This window comes from Echiichthys vipera (assembly GCF_963691815.1).
Source record: "Echiichthys vipera genome assembly, chromosome: 14".
Lineage (NCBI taxonomy): Eukaryota > Metazoa > Chordata > Actinopteri > Perciformes > Trachinidae > Echiichthys > Echiichthys vipera.
The window spans coordinates 15092016-15110763 of record NC_139839.1 but is presented as its reverse complement, the minus strand read 5'-3'; the positions used below and the strand labels follow the sequence as shown (position 1 = coordinate 15110763).

The 18748-nt window shown below is 40.6% G+C and overlaps 2 protein-coding genes across 2 annotated transcripts; both read right to left on the bottom strand.

The window, feature by feature from the left end:
- Positions 1 to 983: 983 nt before the first annotated feature.
- On the bottom strand, positions 984 to 6297 carry pigs (phosphatidylinositol glycan anchor biosynthesis, class S). The gene is made up of 12 exons (XM_083927621.1): positions 6265 to 6297; positions 4887 to 5026; positions 4655 to 4766; positions 4470 to 4559; positions 4288 to 4379; positions 3694 to 3928; positions 3457 to 3599; positions 3255 to 3369; positions 2988 to 3133; positions 2720 to 2820; positions 2430 to 2640; positions 984 to 1595 (listed from the first exon to the last, which is right to left on the bottom strand). Exons 1-12 carry the CDS (start codon positions 6281 to 6283, stop codon positions 1317 to 1319), a joined length of 1683 nt encoding a protein of 560 aa, XP_083783747.1. The 5' UTR covers positions 6284 to 6297; the 3' UTR covers positions 984 to 1316.
- A 2446-nt stretch (positions 6298 to 8743) lies between these two features.
- aldocb (aldolase C, fructose-bisphosphate, b) lies at positions 8744 to 18329 on the bottom strand. Its single transcript, XM_083927633.1, has 9 exons — positions 18201 to 18329; positions 13471 to 13587; positions 13069 to 13280; positions 12569 to 12623; positions 12317 to 12477; positions 11634 to 11717; positions 11340 to 11514; positions 9954 to 10153; positions 8744 to 9846 (listed from the first exon to the last, which is right to left on the bottom strand). Exons 2-9 carry the CDS (start codon positions 13580 to 13582, stop codon positions 9754 to 9756), a joined length of 1092 nt encoding a protein of 363 aa, XP_083783759.1. The 5' UTR covers positions 13583 to 13587; positions 18201 to 18329; the 3' UTR covers positions 8744 to 9753.
- Positions 18330 to 18748: the final 419 nt, after the last annotated feature.

Here is an 18748-nt window from a genome sequence, read left to right as displayed (position 1 = left end):
AGTGTGACCTTTGTTACTTTGTTTTAACTTGCTGCATATGTGTGTGTTGAAAAGTTCTTTTTTTTTCCTTCAATTTTTTATTTTTGTTTTAGATTTACCTAATTTGTTATAAAATTATACGATTTGCATAAATGCATTGTTTTGGTTAGTTTATTATTGAGTAGTTTTAAATTTGATATAATTTCAAAATATGTATTGGGATCTGATTTATTGAAATAGTTATTAAGGGGCAATTTCTTTAGATATAGATAGATAATTACTTTATTCATCCCAGAAGGGAAATTATTTTGTTGCAGCAAACTGGTACAACTGAATATGATACAATAGAATAAAAATAAGATAAAATAAATATATCTGGGTATAAGAAATAAGTAGAAACACAGAACAGAACATGGGCCCATAAGCACGAGATATGTCCTTTTAGAATTGAACTATGCTTGGACAGCAGCTCAAGGATGGTACATAAATATTTTTTAAATCATTTTATCTCCACACTGGCCTGGGAACGCCTCGGGATCCCCCAGTTAGAGCTGGTTAATGTGGCCCGGGAAAGGGAAGTTTGGGGTCCCCTGTTAAAGCTGCTGCCCCCGCGACCCGACCCCGGATAAGCGGTTGAAGGTGAGATGAGAGGATGAGAAAAGATAGAATAGTAACTTGAACGATGATTGATTAGCGAATGTTTTTTTGGATTCCGACGGTTTATCCTTTTTTGCCCTTTCCACCTTTAACAAAAAAATTACATTGATGATGCAATAGGATCCGACTGCTTAAACCACATTCAGGATTGGTCAGTGGTCAGTATAAACGAAGATGCACCCTGACAACAGTCAGTGCTTTAGTTTGTCTAGCAAGACAAACAACTCAAACACTACTGATCTGTTAATGTTGAATTTTAATGGACAAAACTGGTGTAAATTGCTTTAGTAGGGCCTGCCAAATGACATAAAAGAATCACTTAAAATCAGGTATTCTTATTTTCTTGCTGACCAAAAAGAAAAAACATGAGATAAGTCTTTATTTTTTTAATAACTTAAAACAGAAAGTGTAATTCAAATATAAAACAATTCAAGCTTTACAATATACAGTGTCACACCGCCATGGTAGCCATTCATTAAAATCTTACAATAAACACAATTCCCAACATGAAACAATGAAAATCATACACAGCTGTTACGTAAATCCCACACTCCGATGATGCAAATGAGTCTTTCTTCATGCATTTCTCTGTACCTAAATGTCAAGGCCACTGACAAAACAGTTTGTTCATGAGGTGTTTTTTTGTTCACGTTTGTCACATCTTCTCTTCCAAGTGTTTCTCAGTCCTTCTTTGCTTGCTTCTCTCTGCGTCTCTGTCTAACCTCAGACACTATTTTGAGCAGTGACAGCAGAATAGGCACACACATGGGCAGGAAAAGTGGTATGTAGATAGCAAACTTCTGGTCATCGGGAAAGTAAAGGAGGTGGAGGAGTGAAGGGTCAAAGAATGCCCTCTCTGATGCCAAGATGGCCTCTTTACTGTACTGTAGAGCAAAGCCAAGATTCCCGGCCTCCAACTCGGCCACGGCCAGCTGCAGGGAGGTGACAGCACTGGACACCTGAGGGATAGCAACAACAATCACAGGTTGGATACAAATCTTGCAATTATACGTAGGAAAGAGAATGCAATAACTAACAACTTCTTTTAGACGCTAAATACCAAATAATCACAGTAATTTGTTGTTGATATTGGGAGTTTAGAGGGAGAGCCCTTTCTTGTTTTGTTTTTCCCCTCAGCATTTGGAAAATGCACGGTGCACACAGGAATATGACTTAGTGAGACAGTTCAGTAAAGCAATAAAGTTTAAAGTTAAAAGGCATGTTAAAAAGTTAAATACACACAGATATAGTTATGCTACCTATATTGCAAATAAGTTGAGGGTTTAAGTTGATTACACAAACTGCATGCTCCTGTATTAAAAAGCATAACAGGGTGAAAAATGTTGAATTGAGAGTTTTTACAGTCATCTTATGTTCAGAGCTGCATCTATCTCATCCGTGCTTATCGCCTTTGTTGATATTATCCATGAACTTAGCTTGCTAGCGACTAAGCTCTGACTGGTGAATACTTTGTCTAATTATGGGAAAAAGCTCCTGAACACAACACCAGACCTGCTTGAATCGCTTAACAAATCTGAGATGTGGACAGCGATTCAGTGGTCTGTAACCAGGCTCGTCAGATACTATTTTAGTGATCAGATGCCCTAGATGGGGCCCGACACAGACACAGATGTACAGATCTGTGTGAGACGAATAGGCAACATATAAACTACTGATTAGCACCCTGATCCGACAGAACACCTGAGGAGCACCACACTGCCTCTTTTGTTAAAGACGTCCACATCAGACAGAGCTCTTTCAAAGGGTCCAATGAAGTTGGGTATGCAACTTACCTGTTCGGCAATGTTATCATTGATAACAATGTTGCCTATCTGGTCCAGCAGCTGTGCGAGTGAAGTGATGGTTGTGGTTGCTGTTGCAACATTTTCCACACTCCGACTCCACATGAGACGGTCCAACTCCCAATCAGCTAGTCCTGTACTGCCGCATGGTTCCACCAGGAAGCCCGGGGGAGCGGTAGACGACTGCACACCCAGCAACAGTCTGACAGGACATGGTACAGGGACGTTACCTCATGTTTACACAAAAAGAAATACCTGTCGTATTGTAGGCGTCTGCTTACCGAAGCTGTGCAAGGAAGACTCCCATGACTTTGGCCATATTGATGTTGATGTCAACAGGGAACGCAGCCTCTTGTCCATAGAAACCATTAACATTATAGACCTTTTATAAAATGGATAAGACAAAAACAACAAAACAACAAATTTAGAGTGAAAAATCACTGCAAAGCTAACAAGGTATTAATATATCACATATTTACTTATAAGAAGCTAAAACGATTCATAGTATTTAGACTACTTTCCCCAAGTTTTGCCCTTAGATTATCTTACCATAATCCCACCCCAACGCGGAGAGTGAAATGCATTTGAAGGCACTTCCTGTTTCTTGTTGTCATGAATGTAAAGCGGTGAATGATGGGCATCGGGGACGTACAGGAGAAAATTCAACACCGGGTTGGAAGATGCAGCATTTGAGCCTTGAAATCAAATGCAAAAAAAAAAAAAAAAGTTAGATATAAATACACAAGGACAAACCACACCAAATTTGACTTATTTTGGCAAACGTTTGAAAAGCATTCAGTGTGGGTTTCATTTTACCCAGTCTAGCCTCCACAGGGTTGATGACATGTGCGAGGCTGTCAGAGTTGAGTGTGTAGGCGTTGCGGCTGCTATCATAGCGCGGGTTGACACCGAGCATGGCATAGTATAAGGTCTGTAAGGAGAATTATGTTTATTTATATACAGTAGCTGAGCATCTTGTCATGGTGCACATTCATTCACACACTTGCACATATAGTACCTGAGAGTCAATGCTGAAGTTGGCCACGGGGGCCAGTTTTGTAAGTAAAGGTTGGATGTAGGTCTGCACGGCACCCTCTATGTCCCAGTGTAGCCGGTGTGACTTTGGGTCTGGGTTTAACAGACTGAATGTTATCTCATAACCTAAAGAAAAGAAAGAATAACGAGAAGGGAAGTGTTCACATAGCTGTACGTACTAACTGGTCCACTTAATGGTTGTGCTGAAACAAAGACCGACCTGGACTGGATTTAAAGGCTCTCATACTGTCAGCAATTTTGTCTTTGTTGCCAGGGCCGAGGCGGACTCTGACGCTGAGGGCTGCGGTGATGTCCGTGTGACTAAAAGACATCACCTGCAGCACCTGCTTGATCCGAGGCTCAAGATGAGTCAGCAATTGCTCTAGTGTCCTGCCCACTCTCATCTGGGCACCGATACGCAGCAGGGCTGTGCGTCGCTGACCGATATACACATCCTGAGAGGCGTGAAGGTAAGGATCAGTATTGGATATTGTATTATCTTCTACTTATCCAGAGTGACATAAAGAACACATAATTCTGCCGTACACAATTTTCTGTATTGACCAGTAACGACAAAATATGCTGGATAGATTACAGTTAAAGGGCTTCTTGACTTCACAGAGATACATAAGCTCGGAAATGCTAATTCTACCATTCCTCAAAGCATGAAACTACACATAGACTTTAATTAACTCTTTAAAAGTATGGACACATGCACAATTGAAAAACTAAGTTAATAAAGAATAGGAAAGGGTTAACACACTAGCCAAAAAATACTCTTCATAAAGAAAAAAAGGAGTTGAGAATTTTTCACCTCAGGCAGCAGTGAAGATGACTCTGGGATCACATACACAACAATCGAGCCACACGGACTCTCACTGAGCGTGTGCAGAGATAGATCTGCCTCTACAGAAGAAAGAACAAGAGACATTACAGAAAGACATTACAGAAAAAAGTTAGCTTCTGAAGAGCTGACAGCAGATTTGGCAGGCTCACCTGCAGAAGTGGGCTGGTTCAAGGCATCCTCCTCCATGATTGTAGCCGTGCGGTACTTTGTCTCATACCTGTACCTCAAAGCTGTGTCCTCTGAAAACAAAAAAAAGGATTAGAGACAAGAACTGCCATGCATTCTTCATATTTCATAACCATATGATCACAGACAGCATTAATAAATAAACCACCATCTACTGTGTGCTCCTCATCCTGTGTCTGTGTCAGTGGGAATTTCTTCTGCTGTTCTGGTGTCACCGTTCCACGAGCAAACACAACCTCCACATCAGCACTCAACTGTAGCTACCAAAAAAAAAAGTAGACAGGAACATATTTAAAAAAGGTATACATACATTGAGACATGGAAGATAAAATGGACCATAAGATAAGGCATGTAATTATGAGCAAGAAGCACAAACAAACCTTCAGATTAGCCAACTCCTTTATCTGGCTGACAGGCAACCAGGCACGGTACGTTTCAGTTGTTCGCCACCACAGAGGGACTCCCACGATGATGACCACTGCTGCCATGGACAGAGCAGCCAGACGGCCACGTCTACGCTCTGAGAGACAAACAGTAAAACAGATAAGCTTCAAGGCATTACTGTATATATCAATATATTCAATATTTGTGTGGGAGTGTTTGCCATGTCATTCGTATATAGTGCGGTTGATGTCGCTGTATTATGTCTGTCCCACAAGGATATTTAAGTCAAAAGCAACTGGACTTGGTTAATTGTCTAGGAAGACATTTCACCTCTCATACAAGAGGCTTCATCAGTTCATTTACGCATCTGATCAGGCTGGGACTGAGGTTAAATACCTGGATATCCACACCAGACATTTGGACCAGTCCCAGCCCGATCAGATGCGTAAATTAACTGATGAAGCCTCTTGGATGAGAAGTGAAATGTCTTCCTAGACAATTAACCAAGTCCAGTTTCTTTTGACGGAAATTTCCTTGGGGGATAAGGATGACCTGGACAAATGAGAACATTCACAGGCTGTATTGTGTCTGGTTTTGTTAGTACCACTGTGAGTAATTTAGAAAACCAATGCACAGGACTGTTTAATAGCAGTAATGGATCGTTTTTTAATTTATTTCTAGCATCAATGTGACAGATTCCTTGATTTGTTACTAGATTAACCAGGACTAGAGAATGCTATTAAATAGAGACTGCACATTTTACACCCAACACATTTAAACTCAGGTCTAGTATCATTTCAAAACGCACATTTTCTCAGGGTCAGCTCTTTGGGTGTCTTTAAGGTTTTATGTCTCACCTTTTACTCCTCAGTGTTTTGTATTTTCCATCTGTTCCTTTCTTTATTTTACTAGCCTTTATTTATTGTATGTGTATGGGCTATCATTGTCATCTTATCTCTGCTGCTTTTTCCTGTTACCATGTTATGTTATTGTATATATTGATATCTCAAAGCATAGTACAGCTACACACCATGACTGATGATTTAACACTGATTAAATTATATTTCTGCTTATTCCATATAATGACTGAGCTATAAGCCACATGCATTGGGAGTAGGAACTCTAATGTTTTAGTAAATTGTGATATAAAACATAAATATTAAATACATAAGGTGGCAGTGATAGATACTGTGGTGCGGCTAAATCAGCTAGCTGTTAGCTTCAGAGTCTTAATTAATATGGAAAAACAGCCTCGTGCTGGGGTCGTTAAACATGTGAACTATGCTCTACAATATCAGCCCTAAACTGCTGTAAATGCTGCATTTATGTAAGAAGGAAATAATGAATACAGAATGCATTTATGAAGCTACTCACCCACTTCCGTGGTAGCCATTTGTGTCAAAGCGCTGAACGGGATGCGTTTGTTATTAGGACACGCCCAGTCTTACGTCACATGACCGGCATTCAAAACTAAACGGGCGGGTTCGTGCGGCTGTGAAAACAACATTCACATACATAACTACAATTTTAATTTGAAATTGAACCATCTATTTTAAGTTAATATGCAACTGTCTGTGTGTCCGCCCCAAACAACGGACATTAACCGTCGGCCCACGCGGTGGAAAAATCAAGCGCACAAACACAACGTGAGAAACTGGCTCCAGCGCCCCCACGTGATGGCTTCAATGTTGGTCATCAAATACACATCATACCCAATGAACCTAAATAATAAAATGGGCCCATGATAAGGACTTCTATTTGTCCATGAATACAACGTGACCAGAGGAATAGAAACCCTATGTCCCCTTACTCTAAACAACAATACAACTATACATGTATAAAACAAATGTACAGAATGAACACACTAAATGAATACATAATAATAAATACTAAATGCAGGATGCAGATTTAAGAGGCAGTTCGACAGATAGTTTATTCCATTCAGTAGTGAGATAGCAGAGGGAAAGAAGCAGACCAGACATCTGATCTGCTGCACTGCCTCTTAAATCTACTTTCTGCATTTAGTATGTTCATTCTGTACATTTGTTTTATACATGTATAATTGTATTTAAGACCCTACTTCATATTACATACTGTATATGTATATTGTATATATCCATAACTTATATACCTGTCTATTTTTGTCATCTGGATTGTATATTTGTCCCAATCTATTATTATTATTATTATTTTTACTTATGTGTACTTAGTGTTTTTATTGTATACAGCGTGTCTACCTGTCTGAGAGTGAACACCTACCAAAGTCAAATTCCATGCATGTGTGCATACTACTACCATTAAAGTTGATTCTGATTCTGAAATATTTGTGTTTAGACTAGGTCTATATACATATATATACATATATACATATACATTGCTGACTGTGTTTTTATTATTTAATCCACTTTGTGTGCACATACTGTACGTGAAGGAGCAAACATATTGGATGCATCTTACAATCCAATCCAGTTCAATAACAGCAAAAGCGTATAACACATTTTACGAAGGTGATATTTACTACAGGTCTTCGTTATTATTATTATTATTATTATTATTATTATTGGTGTATGTATAATGTACAACTGAAGACAGATAAACATCTCAAAGTACAGGACTACTTTACTTTAACTACTTTTCAATACTGAAGTAAACAAAAGTGGACAGCATTAAACAAAACAACAACGCTGCACAATTACACCTGCTGGAAGCTGCAACCACAGGTGTTTTGAGCAGCTTTACCGGAGCCGTTGGGAGTCAAGTGGTGGCATTAAGGGACAAGCACTGCTCTCTAACTCTGCCCATCCAAATACGTTAAGCTGATCTCTCAGAAGGGTCATACTGCCGACTTTCTGGTCAAACCGTTAAGCCACTAAAGCAAGATTTAGCAGCTTTGTGTTACTGTTACGGGATTATTACATGTTCCTTCATGGGTTGAGGAAGTTTTCATTTAAAAAAAAAAAAACTAAATAGACTGGAGACTAAATAAAATGCATCATCACAAAGCTGAAAATGGGGCTGTTTTTACAAGCTCAGTGAAAAGATGAATCCTTTTTTAGAGCTACGTGAGTCTCACGACAGTGATGCTACACACATATTATGATCTTATACAATATGATGCATTGCTGCAGATTAAACTACCAAAAAGTATACAAAGGAGGTACAATTAGCACAAGCGTAAACATCGACAGCAGTAACATGCAACATAAACATTAATGTAACAGTAATAATAATACAGGAACTTTATATATAATAGTAAAACACAGACAGAGGACTATTTTCTGGTAAGTAAAGTCATTTTAATTTTGATACTTATAGATAATACCTACTTTTACCTCAGTAAGGTTTTGAATGCAGAGTATTTTAACAGTGTGGTATTTGTACTTTTACCTAAGTCAGGCTTCTGAATACTTGTTGTAAATTTATAAATATTGTAAATAATATTCCTATTATTCTTATATTTTATATTTCGGTGCGTTTATATTGTTCATATTTTTCTATTTTTCTTGTTTCAATAGCTTGTTATAATCTATTGTTTCTTATTGATGCTTCTTCTATGTTTGCTATTCACTGTGATGCTGTAAAAAGGAAATGTTCCCCTTTGTGGGACTAAGAAAGGAATATATTATCTTACTACTTTACTCCACTGTGTTTTACTGACTGGAGGTAAATTGGCTGGATGAACGTGTGGAGAGCTGCGCTTACAGCACCATATAAGGAGATACAAGTCTATTGTGCGTCAGGAATGCAGATTAAAATTGCATCCAAGGACAAAATATTAGGATAGGCACTATAATAACAGCAGCAATAATGTCACACAGAGAGATCTCTGCTAGTTTTTTATGAGTTTATTTTTCTCTACTATTTGACACACCAAGTGCTTCAAGAACAATATTAACATCACAAACGTCACAGTAATCCAACACAGCAGTGACTGCTTTCCCCTGCTGCTAACCCCACGTATTGGTCCACAAAACATCAATTGAAACCTTCTCGTCTTTCCGTGGGGCGGGCCGGGGAAAATCAGGAGGGGGTGGGAGGGGAGGGGATGACACACGAGCATCACATAATATCGACACCTGCACACAACTGAATACATTAATTACCGTATGTGATTTAAAGATAATGTTATACTGAGAACAGACACACAAGATGTTTCTCTGATTAGTGGTGATTAGAAGCGTGTGAACAGAAAGGGTAGGGTGAATCCTGCTGGAGCTACGGCTTTTCTGCAAGTACAACAAGCACTCCGCGCTTTTTTGGACAGTTGCTCTAAAGACCAACTCAATCTGGAAAGACGTCTTCACACCGTTTTTCCTCTTGTCCCTTTACGGATGTACTGATGACTAATCGGTTGGTCCCGCTGTCAGGGAGGATGTTAGTATGGCGCTTTACAGGATGGGCCAATACAGCAGTTTGACAGAAGCGAAACACCAACGCACTCGCACACACACCTCCCAGCTTGGGAGTGGCTCAACATTTATCATGTGGCGGGGGAACGGAGCGCCAGTTGTGTGACATAAACTGAATACTGACTGATTATCTTGATCTACTGTTAAAATGCTTCAAGTGTCTGACTTTCTGTCTCTGACGTAAAATAGTTTTCCACTTCAGTCATAAATTGTCTCAAAGCAGATTTGACTTGTTTGGTTAAATAGAAATAAAAAAAAAAAACTAAAACATAACAAGCCTGTTCCCTTTAGTATGGTAGTTTCACATTATGTTTTTAAATACACATATCTAATGAAATTTGAATAACACTAAAGTACAGTAGACAGCGCAGGCCTGTGGTTGATGGAGGAGTGAAGGGGAATAGCAGAGCAGATATTAGACTATAACTAGGCCACAGTTGACTGCGGTAGATGTTTAGTAGGCGTGATTAGCCACGTAGAGAGATTGTCCTGCGGAGGCACCACTTCCGGAAGACTCGTACTTGCCGAGCGCAGCCAAACCGTTTGCCTGAAGAAGAGACGAAAATAAAACATTAACAAGATCGCACAGGTTACCTTTGTTTCATTTTACTCTACGAGGATGTGTCTAAAGTCTGTTTGCGTTCTTTGTCGGACCTCAGCACGCTTGATGAACTCCTCGGCGGCGGCCTTCTCGTTGCTCAGCTCTCCTCTCCATGCGTTCAGGGCAGAGGCCTGCAGGGCACGGCCGTAGGAGAAAGTCAGGGCCCAGGGCTTGGCGAGCGGACAGTTGTTAATAGCGTTAAGGTTCACGCTGGCCTCCTCTTCGGACTGCCCGCCTGACAAGAATGTCACTCCTGAGAAAAAAACACAGAAACAAGCAAATACACACGTTATTTATCTTCTTAAACCTGATTTCCTACAACATTCAAAACTTAATAAGGCTGGATACCAAAAATATGCTTCCATACCGAGTACTGAAAATGCCTTGTCATTCAATATCAAATTTCAATACGTTAAATGAGTAAATGGTATCAGCGGTGGTGAGCCAATAAGCATTTAGTATTCCTGTATCAAGATCTAATCAGGCTGCAAGTCGAGGAGGCATGCAGGAAAAACACTACGTCACACGTGTGTGTGCTGTATTTTGAGACAGCACAGGTGTGAAGTAAGTTAAATAAGCGGTTGAAGATGAATGAATGAATGAATGAATGGAAACTGATTTTGAAGTCAAGGCCCTGGTTTAGAAGGCTACCCGGTAATGCTTTATCCTACAGGCAAGCCCTAAAAATGTCCTAATGATTGTATATGTCATTTTCAAGTACAGTAAATTGGTAATACTGATACGTATAATAGAGGCAGCATTCAACTAGTACAATTCCAATTATTTACTATAAGCTATAAGGTAATACAGCAGAGACCGAGAACAGCAGGTCAATGGGGAAATCTGTCTAAATGCAATCACGCACTTCAACTTATATAGAACTGCAAGAAACAAATGATGACGAATAAATATTTACTTTAATTAAATGGTTTGAATTGAGCAGTTGCTTCAACTGCTTTAAAACTTAATGCGACTAAGTTAATGTGAAAACCTAGATACCAATCTTTGTCTCTAGTTTGCTAAAAAATCGGAAAAATTCAATCACAGATTTCCAGCAAACTAAATGGAAGTTATTCAGAAATAATGGAACTGTAAAAAAGAGTAATTAAAAAATAATTTTAGAATTATATATATTCGTATACAGGTAATATTTTACCTTGGTCAAAATGTATTTACACAGACTAAAGACTTGACTTCCTATAAAACATACAAAATTAACTTATAGTCCTACTAAAATGATAAATACATTTTCCAGTTTTAATCCGTGCCCCTGTGTTAATTCTTCCCTTGTTTCTGAATATATGCCAAATATACATAAAAACAGTTTCAGATGTCTCGTCCTGAATTCCTATGACACTATGGCTGTAGGGTAATGTAGGTTCACAGGAACAAAGCACCAACTGTTGTTTCTTGTTGCTATCTATCTATCTGTCTCGGACCTGTGACGGCTGGAGGCACAGTGCGGCGCAGGGCGGTGACGGTAGCCATGGCGATCTCCTCGCCGCTGTACTTGTTGGGGCAGGAGTGTCCAGCTGTGACCATGTTGGGCTTCAGCAGCGTCCCTTCCAAGTATACATGGTGGTCTGACAGAGCCTTATACACTGCAGCTAGGACCTAGCCGTAAGAAAGAGACACATGTATGTCAAAGGACTGTGAGGACTTTGTTGTGTGTACACATGTTGTGAATACGGGACGTATGCAGGAGGTTGTGTTATAGTCCTCAGCAAATTCACCTTCTCACTGACGTACTGGCAACGCTTCAGGTCATGGTCCCCGTCAGGAAGGATCTCAGGCTCCACAATAGGAACGATACCATTCTAAGAGAAGTAACAAAGTATGAGTTTGTTATAATGTCCAAATCAATTCCTCAAATCAATTAAAAAAGAGAAAAGAAAAGAGAATTAAATCTTTAAATAGAGATGCACCGATCCGATATTGGCTCGGATATTGACTAATTAGCTGGATCGGATAGCGGATGAGTGAGGCCGATCCAGCTTTCCGATCCAGTCATTTCTTTTTTCATCATACACAGCAATCCAGTTACAGCGATGTAGTCAATTCAATTCTATGTTTGCAACACCAGTTAGGGTTTTATATTACATTTTAAAATATCTGTTTACATGCAAGTGTTATTTATTTTTTCTGCTAATGTACACATTATTTGTAAATAAATAATATTAAGTAAATTTATATCTGTGTTAATTTGTTACCTTTTTTTGACCAGGCTAAATGTTTATGTCAAACCTGATGCCTTGGCAAGGTATACGATTCATTAATTCAACAGTAGTATCGGCTCAGTATGGGCCGATACGCTCAGCCCTGGTATCGTATCGGATTGGATCGGAATCGTTGCATCTCCATCTTTAACCTAACTAACTAACTAACTGAATAACATGCTCAGTAATCTCACACCAACCTGCTGGCAGATGCTGGCATATCGTGCCAGAACATTAGCATTCTCAAAGATGGCCAGCTCTGATGGTGTGGTGTCGCTGATCTTCAGCACGCAGCGCCACTTAGCGAAGTCTGCGCCGTCCTTCTTGTACTGCGCACAGCGCTCGGACAGCCCATCCAAACCTACACGCCAACACGTACGCAGAACCATCCATCAGAAAACACAGCAGGGGTGTGTAATCTTTGAGAGTGAGTGTTACTAATGTGCACCTACCCTGAGTGGTGGTCTCTCCATTTGTTCCAGCGAGGGGAACAACACCTTTGTCCACCTGTAAAGAGGGAGAGCAGAAATGTTTTTTAACACATATAAAGGGTATCCCACTGAATATCACTCTCTCGAATAAACACATTTTCCTGAATGTACGTCCTGAACGCTCTTTGACCCAGTTTGTTCTCCCAACCTGATCTGCTGGTATGGGTGGCTCTGTGTGTGTCTAAACAGGCTGACTACGAGTCTGTGTTTTCACATACACCGTAGGAGCCTTTCTAGTGTTACCAGCCAAACAAATGATGACTGCAGAACTGAATTACTCATAAAATGTCATATAATATCAACCGACACTGTAGCTGTGGGGACATTGAGAGGCAAAAGGCTGAGCTTCTACGAGTTCTTAGGTTTTAGGTGACTGACATGAAACCCACTATTTCCCAACTAAAGAGTTCTACTCTGGAGGTTTAAATATGACTAAAGCTGCTGACTACAACAATGAGCACCTTGATGCCGACAACCATGCCGCGGTCTTTGATGAGCTTGGCGAAGCAAACGCCATCGTCTGTGTTCTGGTACAGGGTTTCATGGAAGAAGATGACCCCTCCGATACAGCTGTCGACGCGCTGGTCGGCTGTGAAGAGCAGCTGGCGGTAGCGGCGCCTGTTCTCCTCTGTGTTTTCTACCCCGATGGGGCTAAAACGTTTAGCCATGCTGCCTGTAGACAACACACACACACACGTTTTCAGTCATAACTCACACTAAGATAGATGGGATGAACAGCACTGATGACTTTGTGATACGTATATACATCTATCCTTTTATTTCTCTAGCACGTAGAACTTTGCAGTAAAGATTAGTAATTAACATTACTGATGTCAGAATTTTGCGACCATACACGCGCATACCGGTGGATTCATCAGCTGCGAGGATGCCTTTTCCTGGAGCTACTATCCTCTGAGCGATATCCTGAAGCTCCTTCTTCTGCTCAGGAGTCAGTGCGGGATACTGGTGAGTCATGGTGGCTGAAAGAGAGAGAAAGCAATGAAGAGGTCACATTGTTTCACAGTATGTCGACCTGGACCAGAGCCCAGCCCTGGCCTCATTTTTTTGCCCCTCTATTGCCTACACCATGGCTACCTAAATGCCAGCGCTAAGCTCTTCTCAGTCAGGGCAGGAGGATGGCTGAAAGTGACAAAACTCCTGCAAGACGGCCGAAATCCAAGGACCCAGCGTGCGTGTGTGAGCAGATATAATGTAAATACACAGGCATTGACATCAAACTACCTGGGCTTTAATATAACTGTGTTACTGTAACTCAAAGAAAAACCTTCTCCCGTGATATTGGAGGCAGCTGCAGCGCTGTCATGATGTGCTAACATGCACACACGGTTTAAACCTGATTATTTTGTTCCCTATTGCCATCCTCACTCTGCCGTAAATAAGCAGTTATGTAACCCCTCCCCACCCCACTCGAAGCACAGAAGACAGAGAGGGAGCGATTATGTAACAGGGCTCCTATATACACTCTGCTGCCAGTCCTCATTATAGCCGTGGGACTGGATGCAGCACGGCTCGTTTCTCTCTCCTCAGCAACATTTCTGCCCCATCAACTGCACATATAAATGCCTTGCTTTTCATTGCCTTTTTTAATCACCCTATCTAGTTTCCCTAAACTCCGGCTGTGATCACTGAGGCATGCTATTGGACGCGCTGAAGACAAAAACACATGGAATTTGTGATTTTCCATTTTCACACATCCCTGAAATGCATCACTCCCATTACTGCAGGCTCTGCCAGGGAACAAAGTGTGACTTCCCTTTCTGGTAGACTGCACCGGCTGACAAGCCACTCCCTGCAAATTACGTCATCCGCTTTGATGAATCTGTTTGATGGGTGGAAGCTACTCCTTTAGTGACAAATAACAACTAAGAATAAATAATATTTCAGATAGATACTATCTCAGTGTGAGGACACTGGATTTTACAATATAAAGCACCATTGCATCATACATACAACTAGGAGGGCCACTGGACTTCCAATGGAGATTGGTTTGCTTTGGTAGGACACTGCCTGACATTCCCTATATCCTCTGTGTTAATCCTCAGCTTAGAGCTGAGATAACAGCCTTTGGAGCACACACACACATGCCTTTCAATGAAAACAGTGTTACCACAGTACAACTGCAAAGCCCGGTTCACTGGTAATAGTTAAATTCTACATGCAGGTGAAATTAAAGAGGCCAGGCCTGCAGGGGACATTACGTCCCTTGAGGGGAACAGTTGGACCAGGAGTATAAAGTGCAACTCTCCAGTCAGTGAATAAGAGAGGGTATTTACACACTTGATAAAGGCTAACCAAAGCACAAAGGAATGAAGTCTGGGACATGAGTATGTTTATGTGTGCACAGTGCTGCTCCACTGTTAGCCAGACAAAACTCATGCACAGGAAATACCTACTATCTTTTGTGAAGCACCTGCATGCTCCAACAGTATATTTCCACTGACACTGGGTCCAGTGTGGTTGCGTTTTTGCTGAGAAAGCATTGTTATTTGAAAGGCACTGTGAAATATACATTTTGTTCAGTCAAACGCAAAGCAAAGTTGCCAAATGTGTTTTAAAACAAAAACATCCTCCTTTTAATTGGAGCGGGAAAAAAACAAAATGTAGCATGGAATGTTTTTCAGTCTTTTAAAAGGACCTTAAAGGACAATGCCCCGCTGTGTGCATGTGACGTCCCCTCTGATAGATGATCAGCCTGGAGCAGGTTTGGTGTAAACACACCGTTTAACACTGATATTATACAAATATAATATATTAGGCAATGAACATTTCTACTTCTGAACGAATCAATCCAATGCATACATGCAAGCAGGTGACAAAACGCAATGTTGTGGCAGCCATTCTCAACAAAAAAAAATCTGATATTTGAAACATCAACTGTGAAAGCTTTATTGCTAGAAACCCTAGAAACAAACTTCCCTGAGGTATTATGTGGTGACAGGTTTGAAAGGCTTGGTAGGAACGTCACACTGTGGAAATGTCTGGTCAACGCCATTTTAGTAACAAAATGGAGGAACATACCAACTGCAAAGACATATTGATTTAATGCCAACAAAGATTCACCGCTGGATGAAGTCCTTGGTCTCCCGCGGTCCTTTATATTGGAGCAACCCAATCTCCACTGAAATAAGCAACACCTCCACTAATGTCAGAAGAAAGTATTACATTTATATGAAATGCAAAATATTAGCCTTATTAAGCTTCTGGGGAAATCGAGCACTGATCACTGCATCACCAGAAAACGGCCACATATTTAACGCGTGAGGAGGTTGTTTGAATCTTAAAGTCCTCCAAACACATTTTAAAGTATGTAAGAATACGATTGATTATGATTAATATTTTGTTTAACATTGAAATCCCACACAACAAAAATTAAGACAACTCTGAAAAGGGGCTGGATGCACATCAATTATTTCTCCCTCATTGAGAAATTCTGGATTTGGATGATTAAAGTTTAAAAAAACTTAGAAAATTAGATTCTGGTGGACTCATAATCTCTTTAGATAAAAAAAAGAATGTAAATGAATGCCTGTTCAAGGGCACTTCAGCAGCATGAACACTGAAATGCTTGTTTGATGTCAGTCTGACATTTGAAACAGCAATCTTCTTATTACAATATATTTATTAATATATTATTATCACACATCCCTGGTGACAAGGTCAATCTTCCAGACATTGCATGATTTGACAACTTTATCTTTTATGATGCACTGCACCATGGGCAGGCAGCCTATTTTTGGTGTTTCTATAAAAAAAAGTTATTTTGGAATATTTTTCCATTAAAATGAAGGCAGCCCTAACAGAAAGAATTCTTGATAGATGTGTAAGAGATGAGACGGAGAGACAGCTGAGATTAATATTTGGCTGTGTCTCAACACTGTGTCCCTCTGGGCTTTTCTCTCCAGCCTGTTGCGTAGTGGTCGACCTCAACACAGTTTCTGCACTGCGACATCAAGATGCAACAGCCAACTCCCTACTGTGGCGTCATGCTAAACCACACAAACTTTAATCACTGCATGTACTATCAATACACATCAATCAAATGCAGTGTACAGCAATCATACTGCAGAGAACAGCCGAAAAATAATTCTCTGTAAAGCTGGTGCTGCAAAGGATCACTTACCAACACAGAATGCAGATAAGAGACCACAAATGCCTTAATATCAAACTCAATCCAGGATCTACATCTATAGCAATCATGCTGCAACAGTTCTTTTTTCAAGCATTGCTGCAAGCATTAAACTACAATATACTTGACGTATGCCCACTATATTGCATAGTATGTATGAGGCTGTAGGCAGGGACTTGCACATAAAACATTTATTGATAGTTAACATTATAATGACAAGCAACGTGAGCGAGGAGAGGATTGGATATATTTCTTGTTGCTAGGTGTTGCTGCCTTCTCTGTATTACCATCTGGAGGTTCATCCACCTTGTCTGGTTCTCTACATTGCAAGCTGCATGAGCCTTAAAGCCTCCTGCGGGGCACCACTAGTAGCAAAAGTAAAAAGCCTGCTTAGAGTACTGCGTATTTGTTACCAGGTGGGCTGCTGGCCTTGGCACTGACGCACATTCCTGTGTTTGTGTCGTTTCTATCCTCAGGCCTTGGTCCAGCAGAGCTAGCAGGAGCAACGTTTCCCATGCAGCTCAACACGAAGGTTTATGGCAGACGTCAAGGCTTCGTGCTTTGCAGTTCAAAGAGAGGATGACACTGGTGGAAATGTGCAGACTACACTTACATTTCCCTTTGAAACACTGGTAAACTATTCAATTGGCCAATGAGTTTAATATATAGAGAAGGGGAACATATATAAGATTAAAGGGGCGATCGATTTTTCTTTTCTTTTTGCATTTGATTACAATACAATCAGTGGATGCTAAACTATTAACATTAAACTAATTAAATTTAGTCATATGGTCGGACAAACAGTACAAAACCCACATATATTTACATGAGAACGTGATGTTCTAGGTTATAGGGTGAAGTCTGGTTGAAAAAAGGCATTGATGTGTGAAGCTCGATGTGTGATTTTTGTTCTAAATATATAAAAATTAGAAATGTATAGGCCTACTCCTCCTCAGCCTGCCCCGCCCCCCACCACATCGGATGAGGTCTACGTGCAGAGGGGCAGATACACACTCGACAGGCACTGACACAGCTGCCATCCGGATGAAAAAAAACCCATTTACACAGATAAAACCTGCAGGTAACGTTCAAGTAACAGCGTGCGTTGATTTAAACAGAGAGCGGACGCAACAGGCTCTCCTCCGTCCACTTTCATCCTTGAAGGTCATCATTTTTGCAACCTCCCTGCTGCGTAATTTCGACGGTGGGCGGAAATACACAACTTTAAATCACAATTACTACACTTTAATGGCTTTCTGTTGACGGCATACGAGCCACAGGTGAGGCGACTAACGGTTACTATTAATTAATGGCTGACTAGCAAGGGAGATAAAGTTAGCTTTAAGGTGTAGAGCAGCCTCAACGTTATTATAATCTATATCTGATGGTTTTCACATACATGAAGAGTTGTATGCTGTCTCATTGGTTAAATGATGTTTCTCTTACCTGCTGGTGGGTGTCTGGGCGCAGAGAGAGCAGGTGAGCTGGGTGTGGAGGATGCGGAGCGGTCTCCTGTTTCACTGCTGCAGCGCAACGTGACCCTTTACAAAACCCTCGAGCCGGGGGGCGGAGCCCGGCATCACTGCGTCATGTGACGGAGCCACGCTGACGCGCATGCGCCCGGAGAGCATCATAACTCAGGGATTGCAGCATGATTCTGCATCTTTGTAGAAAACAGGGACAAAGATGTGAAACGTTTTTCAATTGAGTTTTAATCTCAAATTAAAAAGCCTCAAAACTACGTGTTAACGATTATGGGTATCAGGTTTTCCTTTTTTCAGATAATCCATAAAAACATATTTGTATAGCTGTGCATGGTGGTGAAAGTAAGCTAATCGCACAATCAGTGCAAAAAAAACAATCAATTTGTATCAAGCCACGATGGGAAGTGGAGACGGAAATACAAGCTACAAGTGAGGAGAATTATCTGACCTAAAGATATTTGTTGGGAAAAATTTTGAGAAAGTGAATTCAGTAGACCCGATAGACCACAT

Bases quoted from the DNA above. Each gene is read 5' to 3' on its own strand.
- pigs (XM_083927621.1), bottom strand. The intron at 4,560-4,654 runs GTGGTTTATTTA...TTTTGTTTTCAG, and splicing joins TGAGGAGCACACAGTAGATG to AGGACACAGCTTTGAGGTAC. The intron at 3,370-3,456 runs GTACTATATGTG...TTCTCCTTACAG, and splicing joins ACTTCAGCATTGACTCTCAG to ACCTTATACTATGCCATGCT.
- aldocb (XM_083927633.1), bottom strand. From the start codon at position 13,582: ATGACTCACCAGTATCCCGCACTGACTCCTGAGCAGAAGAAGGAGCTT. The intron at 11,515-11,633 runs GTGAATTTGCTG...TCTTACGGCTAG, and splicing joins GCCAGTACGTCAGTGAGAAG to GTCCTAGCTGCAGTGTATAA. The intron at 10,154-11,339 runs GTCCGAGACAGA...TTTTTTTCTCAG, and splicing joins TGTGCCTCCAGCCGTCACAG to GAGTGACATTCTTGTCAGGC.